The sequence below is a fragment of the Eretmochelys imbricata genome, chromosome 6 (genome assembly GCF_965152235.1).
Source record: "Eretmochelys imbricata isolate rEreImb1 chromosome 6, rEreImb1.hap1, whole genome shotgun sequence".
NCBI lineage: Eukaryota > Metazoa > Chordata > Testudines > Cheloniidae > Eretmochelys > Eretmochelys imbricata.
In genome coordinates, this window is record NC_135577.1 from 116,046,370 (window position 1) to 116,057,498 (window position 11,129).

An 11,129-nucleotide genomic window follows, 5' to 3' on the forward strand; every position below is an offset into this window, starting at 1 on the left:
CTAAATGGACTAGAGAATAAACAGAGTCAGATTTACAACAGAAAAAGGTGAAACAAGTTAGAGTATGGAGGCATGGGAAAAGTGGACTAGTCTCAGCTCAGACAGAATACCAGTAGCAAAGAAACAACCCTTGTGTTAACATTGGCTGGAAACTTCTGGGAAAGTCTAGAAATGGAGCTTCAAGGTGTGACCAAAAAGTAATCTAGCAAATCTCTTCATAAGCATGTATTCATTTCAAGTTTCTGCTAAGTACTCAGGACCAGATTTTTAAAAGGTATTTAGGCACTACTGTGCTCAGCATTGCAATGCCTAACTGATTTAGGAGTCACTCATTTTCAAAAGGGATTTAGGCACTTAGGAGCCTAAATCCAAGGCACAGCAATGCCTAAATACCTTTAAAAATCTGGGCCTCAGTTTAGGGTAACAGGCATGCAACATTACATATTCAAAACCAACAAGTTAATTTTAGGAGTCAAGTGAAATAAGATGCATATATCTTTTGAAAGGCCAATTCTATAAATGCATAGATTAGCCAAAGCAGATAGTTTAATAGGCAGAGAATGCTTAGCTTAGCTGGAAAGACTAACAGCTATGTATAATTGCATAATAGAAAAATTTATTCTTTCAGTTCATAGAACATGCTTGTTAAGATGCTTAGTACAGCTATGCTGCATTTAATACAATTTGTGCACTTACATATTTGACAAGTCCCATATACAACCGTAGACACATCCTAGCTCAGTCATTATACAGAATGCTGAATATATTTGTGTCTTCCCTGCATCCATAATTTAACATATAAGCATTCTTGAAAAAGCTAACCCTTCAAGGAAAGACATCAGCAACTTCCACCTGCTGAAGACAGAAAAATCAATTACGAATGTTTAAACATCAAAGCAATCCTCGGGGAGATTCTCAAAGTCACAAAAAGTAGTTAGGTTACAACTACACTAATGCTCCTCTGTATGCCTTTTGAGTATCTAGGGGGAGATGCCTCAGATGTTTAACCCTAACTCACTCACCCTTTGGGTCCATACAGAAAACAGACATCTTAAGCAAATTTCCATGGGCATCATTAGATAGGAAGGAGTCATCACCACCCATGCTGTGGTACACACCAATTGCAACATAAAACCTAGGTTGTATTTATTGTAGTCAAATGTCTATAAATAAAGAGAAAGGTTACAGCACTTATATCCAGTTTAATAAGGATTACCTGCTGTGTCACCTAATTTGTGTGTTGATGCGAATATTTTCTAATTTAAAAATTCTTAAATATTTGAGCCCTCTATAGTACCTTTTCAATCCAGCTAAGTCGTACCAATTTAACTTGCATGTTTTCATGCAGTGCTTCATTCAGCTAGTTCTTTAATACAAACTCACGGTCCGTTTGGAATTATGAAAGCAATGTTTTACTACTAAGCACATAAAGATCACCTCATGTCCAAGTTTAATACAAAAAACATTTTTCAAGTTCACTAAAAGCTCACATACAAGTGACACAAACTGGAGTTAAAAATATGCATCCATCTACTGTGGTGGGAAAACTTAGCTATACAATGCTGCTTTTTCAACCAGCCATTTTCAAAAGCACTTAAATTATTAAAATTCTAAGTTAAAGATGCATTCACCTAGAAACAGAAGTATTTATATTTAGAAATAAGTTTCATGGAAATGAGGAACTGGAATGTACTTAAAATCTCTAGTTAGAGATTTGAGAATCATGAGAGACATGAAATAGGTCAGATCACCTGCGGGAAGACAAAAAAGTTTGCTAAATACAAAAATGTTTATTTTTTCCACGTTGTACTCAGTCCCTTGATACACCAGTGAAAGCAACTGAACTATTTGTGATCTCTTCCCCCCATACAGCCAATACCAAAAGGTTCCAGGACAACATCTCTTTTCCCTTCCTTTCCTATCATGTACTTCGATTTCTTTCTAGCACCAGTTTACCAAGGTAAAAATTGCTCATTTTATAGCAAAAATGTATGCCACATTTGATCCATCCTCTCCCCAAAAGTGCCCCTAGGGACAAGATGGATTACACACACTCTAAAACGAATGTGTAAGTCCTTAAAAAAAGCAAATGCCACATTATATTAACTTCTGTTAATCAAAAATAAGTTGACAAGAAAGTCTAGGTAAGGGTGGGACATACTAATTTAGACAAGACATCAGAACACATCATTAGAGATTTAAAGGCCTCTAGTAATACTTTTTGTAGTAATTAACGCAAGACAGTTCTCATATAAACAACTATTTGATGGTAGACTTCAGTGATAAACAATTCACTTGATGACATTTACATATAAATATACATAAATAAAAACCTATATAATTTAGGTCTGAAATTAACAAAAATGTGGTTTGAACTGTAATTGCATCTAGCTGTATCAGAGCTTTTCCTCTAATGATGCTCAAGTTGTATAAAAAGCATACCTGTACAATTCTTAGTTTAGTAAAGTACTACTCTATAAAACAGAATCATGAAAACAGCACTTACATTTTAATGAAATGTATAAAATGTATATTTACATTTACACGCTTTACTGAACTACATAAGGTAGTTCATGGTAAAAAACAAATCCCTTCTTGTAAGTCTTTCAAAAATACATCAACTGCAAATATTTATGATTAAAAGTTACTAAATTAGCAGCTGACAGGACATTTATAGTAAAAAATATATTTTAGGAAAATAGCTGGAAAAAATCTAAACATTGATAAACACTTTAAAACTATATTTAAAACAGAAAATTTTAGCAAAAACAACATAAAAACTAGGATAATGGGAACTATTGCATATTGCTCTTCAAAAGCCCTGCAGTAACTGCCCGCAGAACAGTGGAAGTGGATAGGGAAGGAATTAAGTGGTGGTAGGAATGAAGTGTTGATCCAGAATCAGGAGGTAAAGGAGAACCAAGTCTCTCTTAACTGCTGCCTCTTTTAGTGGGGGAAAGGGAGAAGGAAAACAAAGATAGAGAGAAGCCCTCTCACTGAACATACACCCCCTTCAAAGGCTAGGAAAGGTTGGCATAAAAGCCCAATTCTGAAAGCCTTGGGCCTTAACTTAAAACCATTTACAGTATGTATTTACAGTTAAATGGACAAAACAGAATGACACTACAAATTGCATGTTAACTTCAAAAATTAACATTTTGCAATATGAAGTGCTTTATATATATATTTTTTTAATAAAATACATGTGCAGTTTTGATAGAATAAACTATCTGAAAAATTGTTTCCCCAAGTCCTCTGTTTCCTTGTAGGATCTTTGTCTTCTGCACATTTAACAGTTTCAAGATTCAACAAGGATCTCCACAATATGATCAAGCTCATTAAGATCAGATTTACAGTTAGAGTTAGAATTTGTGGTTGTCTGAGAAGGAAATGTTTCGAGCACATCACAGTGTCCCATTTTTGTGTTGCTCATCATTCCTGTTAATACTGTATCAAGGTCATAGTAAGAATTGTCAACTTCTGAAAACAGATCTTCAACTGTATTAGGACTTTTATTCTCCAACGTCTCAAATATTTGATCTAATGATTTTTGAAAGTTTCCTCTATTTTCTTGTGGATTCTCCATTTCCCACATGTTACTTTGCAGGTTTCTTGGAGCTTGTGGTGATGTAACTGTTGACATAATTTCTGAATTATCTTGTGACTGGGTACCCTCACAGTCTTTAGTGAAGGTACTATAAACTGGAACAAGCTTTCCTTCAGCTTGTTCCTTGGATGAACGGCAAAGGATATCTGTTGAAACTAGACGATCTAGAGAAGTCTGTCCTGCACTCTGTGTATTTATCATCTGCCAAGTCCCATCCTGAGTCATTTCCTCTTGGATTTGCCGCACCGTATTGGCTATAAGTACCGAACGACAAAGATTAGGCTCAACAAGCATGTGGCATAATTGAAGTTTGACCAAAGACATATCTAAAAGTGACTGTCGCTGAAGATTATATGAAGGGATAGCCTTAAAACCAGCCAGAGTTCCTTCAATATCTTCTTCACCATCAAAACATTTTCTCTTCAATCCTCGCACAAACATTGTGTCCTGTTGAGAAAAAATGAGACTCTTTAGCACAATCCAGTGGCCTAACAAGTTAGACACTGCAGAAAGTACATCAAAAACTTTAGCATCTTTCATTTAAGAAACAATTAAAATCACTTGACAACATAAGAACTGTCATACCAGGCGTTAGCAATGATGTATCTGGTACAAGATGCTTCAGAGGGATGTGTAAAACACAATGGACAATTTTACAGCAACATACCTACACGGGAAAGTCTGTTTCAAACTACAGGCAGCCAGTCAGTGATGGATTTATCTTCTGAAATGTGAGTGTTCGCTATCTAATCTAACTGCAGCTACGGGTCTGGTAAGCATACAAATGTTCTCTTAATTTTACTGATATTGACCATATCTTCGAGTAGTGAGTGCCACAAGGTATTTTGTTAGGTGCTTAAAGAAAAAAAGTAAATTGGCCTCGAATTTCAATGGGTGTCCCCTGATTCTAATGTAACAGTCAGGGTAAGTTAAAGTGCACACATGATGTTCACTACACAATTTACTATTCAATAAACCTTTATAGTATCCCTTCTTAATTTCTTCTCATATAGAAGTCTTAGCATGCCTAAGTTCAAAAAAAGAACTAAAGCTCATGGAGGATATGTCCATCAATGGCTATTAGCAAAGATCATCAGGGACGCAACCCCATCCCCTGGGTGTCCCTAAACCTCTGACTGCCAAAAACTGACTGACACCAGATGGATCACTCAAAATTAACCTGTTCTTTTCATATCCTCCGAAACATCTGGCACTGGCCCGTCAGACAGAATACTGAGCTAGATGAACCACTGGTCTGACCCAGTATGGTTTATGTTGGACATATTTCCTCCCCCCCCCCCCCCCCCGGGTTTTTTTTTTGTGGAGGTGGTAACCAAACCTAAACACATTATTCAAGTTGAAAGTGTACTAACTGAAAATGCCATGTGGGAGTGGGGGAAGTATTCTTCTCTACTTCTCTCAATACACCCTAATCTCTCATTTTAGGTTTCTGATTGCTATTGTACACCGAGCAGATGTTTTTCTTTAAGCTCTCCATGTCTTTTCCCTGAGTGGTTAGTTAACTCAAAATCCAACATATGACAAGGTAAATTGTTCCTTCCAATATGTTTGACTTTAATTTGCCATTCTGTTCCCAAGTTTTAAGGGCTTCTAAAATTCCTTACAATACAATGCTCACTAAAAAAGTATGTCACCCCTCTTCTACATCATTAATGTATTACACTACTGATACTATGGTTCTGTAGGCACCTCACTTTAAAATCCCACACAGAATAAAGATAGTTGCTGTGGTAAATTGTGGTTCTCAGAAATCAAGTGCCATTTGGATACACACACACTCTTGGGAGTAAGTATGCCTTGTTTATGGGATACTGGAAAATTCTAGAAAGCAGTGCATATCGGGGCTACTCACCCCAAGCTTGTGTGGCTAATGTCACCTTAATTCTGCATTTTCTAGTTTGCTATGTTTTTTACTTTAACTGTAATGTTATTGTAAGGGATATATAGGACCCTAACTGACCAATAAACTGTTTTTCAAACATTTGATATTTGAAAACTAAACTCACTGAATGGAAAGAAATGTGGAGCAATAACAATATTGAGCACCTTACTGCTTTTTGTGTGGGAATTAAAATATAGGAAGAGCACCAAGCAGAGATGAAACAAAATGAGAAATCCTTCAATTTAAAAAAATAAATAAATAAACAAACAAAATCAGATTTTGCCAGAATGTGCCACTGGTTTCTATCGCATTGATTCACTTGAAAATGGATAACCCACATCATAACTATAAAAACGAACAGGAGTATTTGTGGCACCTTAGAGACTAACAAATTTATTAGAGCATAAGCTTTTGTGGGCAATAGCCCACTTCATCGGATGCATAGAATGGAACATATAGTAAGAAGATATATACATACAGAGAAGGTGGAAGTTGCCATACAAACTGTAAGAGGCTAATTAATTAAGATGAGCTATTATCAGCAGGAGAAAAAAAAACTTTTGTAGTGATAATCAGGATGGCCCATTTAGACAGTTGACAAGAAGGTGTGAGGATAGATTCATCCGATGAAGTGGGCTGTAGCCCACAAAAGCTTATGCTCTAATAAATTTGTTAGTCTCTAAGGTGCCACAAGTACTCCTGTTCTTTTTGCGGATACAGACTAACACAGCTGCTACTCTGAAACCTATCATAACTATAGAATCTTGTTGCCCAATTTCTGAGACTGCACAAAATATAGCTGGTTTAAAAGTTTCACTTAAAGTTACATACCAGTAGCTGCGTTTGGTGGAGTCCTTCCTCTTCTCCCATGCTACAGAACAAGATTCCATACAGCAAGTGTTATAGCTCCTACCAGGCAGCAGGAGACAGGAAGTCCGTCAGTCAGTTACAGGAGGTACACAGCAAAACTTCATCCCTTGTTTACTATTATACAGGTACCTATATAGTCTCCATTACTTGATTATCTGAGCACCTCACAAACTTTAATGAGCTGATCATCATAACACACCTGTGAGGCAGGGCAGTGCTATTATCCCCATTGTACAGACTGATCAGAGAGGCTGAGTGATTCGCCCAAAAGTCACACAGGAAGTCTGTGTGAAAGTAAGGACTTAAACCCTGGGTCTCCTAAGTCCTAGGCTAATGCCCTAACCATTGCACCATTCTTCTTCCTTTTTCTCCTCTCTTTCTTAGCTATTGAAATAGTAAACAAAATATTTAGTGGTCACTTGGGGTATTGAAATATACATTAAAATTACTTAAGGGGGAGAAAAGACAAATCTCTGTAAAACAAAAGGAAAAACATACAGTATACTCTCCTTTACCTGAAACCCTATTATCCAAACCTCCATATTGACCAAATCCCTTCCTTGTCCCCGCTGCATTTGATGTAAGGAGATAAGGCAGGAATTTAGATAAGGCAGAGGTTAGGTTACTAGAGACCCCAGCCAGGGCTGCAAGAAGGAAAAGGACACAAGCTCCAAGCTGCGGGAAAGCCAGCCTGCTGCTGAATGGTCCTGCAGCAGTGCAGGGAGCCCTTTTCACACTCCTGTGACAGCAGGGCTGCGAAAGAGCAGGGTTGTGACAGCAGTGCTTCAGGATTTCCTGCACTGTCACCGGGCCAGTGACACTTGATCCTTATAGGCACAAGGAAGGTTGAATTCTTGGCAGGGCAGAACAAAGTCTTGGCCAGGGATTTCTGCTCTGCCCCACACCTGCAAGGACTGGGTGTCCGTGGTCATGGCAGCACAGGGAGCCCTATGCAGCCCCACTGTCATGGGAGCAAGCGGGACAGAGCAGAAACCCTCGGCCAGGACTGCAAGGAGCCGGCCTCTGCGTGTCTCCTCCCCTCTCTATTAACTGAGCTCCCAATTATCCACATAACAGCTGCGTGCCTCATGCTACTTGAATAATCAGGGTACACTATATTGCAGATTTTGTCACTCTTCTCCCATCCTACATGAAGGATTATATAAAGTAAATGTAAGTGGTAATCTGTGAAAATAAGGAGGTGAGTTTTCCTACAGCAGCAGCCGTGAGAACTTTGTGACTAAAATTTGCCTTGCAAGCTGATAGATTTGCTAGAAAATAGTGTAGGAGAAATGTGTTTTGTTCATAAAAGCAAGTAGACTTTCAAAACAAATTTAGGACTAAATGAAGTTTGATAGACCTCTTAACATATTGACTATGAACGTCCTTTGCACTAGAGTTACCAGATCAGGAAAGAAAATAGCTAATTCATTTGAAATTCTGAAAGCTTCAAGGGTAAAGTACGAAAATAACCCAAATTTTCTTCTAGAAACATCTGTCATAGATAAGAATTCAGTGACCCCAGTTCAGTTAAATAAGAAGGGGAGGGGAAGGAAGGTATTTTCCCAATAATGCTACTTTTTACCAGTTGTACACCCTAAGGGCAATCTGTTACAGAATGCATCTGGACTATATAGTAGCCATCTGCATCCTGAATCTGACTGAACCATCTTAAAATAAAATCAAGACATTCTAGTAAAGATCAAGCAACATTAAAAGTTGCTGCAGATCTGAGAATAAGTAACCAAGATAGAGTGTTTTCTACTACTATTTAGATATTTGAGGATTCTAGAAAATAAAGCCTTACTTCAGAAGACAGTCACTATCACCTGCCAAAACAACTGAATGAAATGGGAATGCCTGCTGAAGAGACCGTGAGCCTTCGATAAAAGGACGGAGGGGAGGATTCATTATCAGGTCCAGAAACTAAAGGACAAAGTGATACTATAGAGATGGTTTCAGCCCAGTCAAACTGGAACTTCAGTAATACACACTGGGAAGGGAACAGGTACCCAACACAAGAAAATTATACACACGATCTGTTGCATGTGATTTTACATCGTTCCCAGGATCAAAAATCTTTACTCACTAAACAAATAGGTTCTCTTTGCATCCTCTTAGATGAGTCCTATTTTTCATAGTTATATGGTAGCAAAGCCTACTGCAGATTCCACCCAGACACACAATTGTGCCCCAGAATCTAAAATTTAATTTAAAAACCTGAGCTTTTAGCCCTTCTGGTTTTTTTAAAAAAAGCATGCAAATATAAAATATACATCTTGCTGTTTTTCCTGCACAGAACCCATAGTAGTTATGAACTGGCCATTCATCGCAAGAGGGTGTTAACTGTAAAAACTAAGTACATATCTACATTACAATCTTAAATCAACCTAAGTTAGGTCAACTTATACTACCACACTCCTTCTGCCGGTGGCATCTCTCCTCACCTTGAGTGCTTCCACTGACTGAAGACGGGCAGTGTCGGGGGCTGAGAGCTGGGGCAGCCAGGCTCTGAGCCAGGAGCAAGGACCCGGGACAGTGCGGGGTGGGACCCTAGGCAGCCCAGTTTGGAGTGGAAACCAACAGTCAACAACTGATATAGGTAATGCAGTGTCTATAGGTCATCCTAACTACACGGACACAACCCCTATGCCTCTCGTGGAGGGGGGAGTTATATTTAGTGTAGTAAATATCTTACACTTACATCAGCAGGAGCAAGGCTGTAGTGTGTATATTGACATATTTCAGAGTAGCAGCCGTGTTAGTCTGTATTCGCAAAAAGAAAAGGAGTACTTGTGGCACCTTAGAGACTAACCAATTTATTAGTCTCTAAGGTGCCACAAGTACTCCTTTTCTTATATTGACATAGTTAGGTGGACATAAGCTGCCTTATGTCACCTAACTGTATAGTGTAGACAGGGCTAATAAATTTAATTGTAAACACTTGTTTCTCTGCTGATCACTATATCAGAGCAATTCAACAAGTGTGCTTGTTCCACTGCTGTTGGACACAGTGACAGATGAAGTCAAGAGGTGTCTGTTTGGAAGCTAGAAGTTCAAGTTCCCCGCCCCCAACAATTTCAAGTAAACTTTAACCTTGCCTAAAAAGGGGAAGAAAAGTTACATCCTTTCCCTAGCACTCTACTACATGTGTGCCAAAAGCCCAAACTGTTCTGTTTTCCTGTGTGCCAAAAGCCCCTCGATTTTGCGGTTAATCTTCGACAGCTCTTACAATACAGATGTGTCAAAACAAAAATCTGCAGCATACGGACATCTGAAAATTTGAAGAATAGCATAAAATATATTGGATTGAATATAAAAAGAAGTAGTTCAAAGAATAGTATTATTAATGTATTTAACTCATTAAAAGAGTTAAAATTTAAATTTACTTGAATCTGGCACAGAGCTTCCAGTTTGCTGTAGAAACAGGGACCTTACCACTGAATTTAGGTCCAGATTTTGCTAAGTTATAAATGACTGCACAGACACAATTTCTGAGACACAATACCCAAGTACAGCATGTGGTTGCAAGAAAAGGCAACCCTCAGGACCAGGGTGGGGACAGTGCCAGGTCACCCACCTCCTAGCAATACAGAGTTGTGTGTGATGGATGGGGGAATACAGGGATGTACATAACGATCATGAGAGGATGGGACAAAAGGACAGTTTAGTCTTGCACCTAACATACAGATGATGTAGTGGAAAGAGTAAAAAGGTGCAAGTGGTGGTGATAGGGCAGGAAAAGTGCAGAGGTGTGTATAGCTGGGGGGGGGGCATCCCCCCGAGGTAACAAAGGTACCCCCCGGGCGGAGGCAGGGCAGTGGCCCCCTCCCTTAAGAGCGCCGGCCCCTCGGGGCGGCAGGAGTCACTCTCCCAGAAGTACAGAGGCGGTATGTGGTGGTGGTGATGATGGCAGAGGATGTGGGGGTGAGGGGGGAAAGCACCGCCCTGGAGGAACGAGGTGGGGGAGGAGCAAAGTGCTGCGGCGGGGATTAGGAACTGGGGGGCAGGGGGCGCGTGGGGAGCTGCTGGCCAGGGTGAAGGCGGGGGAGGGCCAGTGCGCTGGACCTGCGGGGCAGTACACGCGAGGGGGGCAGGGAGAACGGGGGGCGAAAGGGAGCAGTGAGCGGAGGCTGTGGAGTACTCGGGGGGGAGGAGGGGCGCCTTCCCCGCCGCAAAGCGGCCTTTCCCCGCTCCGAAGACACCCTGGCCGGCGGCAGCTGCTGCTCGTCGCCCCGCTCTGCCCTGGGACCCCGGGGAGGGGGATCCGCCGCCATTTTGAATCCACCTCCACCCCGGGCTCTTCCCCGCCTCCAGACCCGACGCCCCATTCTCTGCCCGCGGGGCAACGACTGACCCCGGTGGCGGCTAATCCCGAGCCCGCAGAGCGCTCAGCCCGAGCCTACTCACCGCCTCGTCGCCGCCCGCTCCTCCCCGACCCGAGCCCGGCTCCCGCCTCACCGACCGCTCCGCGCCTGAGAGAGGGGGCGGGACCAAGCACACTGGCCAGCCCCGCCTTCCCCCCACCCGCCATCTTATTGTCAAAGCCCACAAAGAAACGGCCGCCCGCCCCGCCCCTACCAGGCCTGCCATTGGGGAATGCCTCCACCATGAAGCCCCGCCCACGGCCAACCGCTGACCGTCATTGGCTGTCTCCTGACCCTGTAGCACCGCCCTCATGGGATCCAGCCTTCCATTGGGTGACGGGTTACCATGGCGCTCAGCCCCACCCGCCCCCTAACGTGCGAT

General features: G+C 41.2%; 1 protein-coding gene across 3 annotated transcripts; it reads right to left on the reverse strand.

Moving 5' to 3' along the window:
• Positions 1 to 594: 594 nt before the first annotated feature.
• On the reverse strand, positions 595 to 10,899 carry CDCA4 (cell division cycle associated 4). Of its 3 annotated transcripts, XM_077819477.1 has the most exons (4): positions 10,791 to 10,836; positions 8,828 to 8,933; positions 6,342 to 6,419; positions 595 to 4,054 (listed from the first exon to the last, which is right to left on the reverse strand). In XM_077819477.1, exons 3-4 carry the CDS (start codon positions 6,378 to 6,380, stop codon positions 3,299 to 3,301), a joined length of 795 nt encoding a protein of 264 aa, XP_077675603.1. In that variant the 5' UTR covers positions 6,381 to 6,419; positions 8,828 to 8,933; positions 10,791 to 10,836; the 3' UTR covers positions 595 to 3,298. The 3 variants fall into 3 exon arrangements, with proteins under 3 accessions (XP_077675603.1, XP_077675601.1, XP_077675602.1); XM_077819475.1 differs by lacking the exon at positions 8,828 to 8,933 and having other exon boundaries at positions 10,791 to 10,899; XM_077819476.1 differs by lacking the exon at positions 10,791 to 10,836 and having other exon boundaries at positions 8,828 to 9,155.
• Between the last annotated feature and the right edge of the window lie 230 nt (positions 10,900 to 11,129).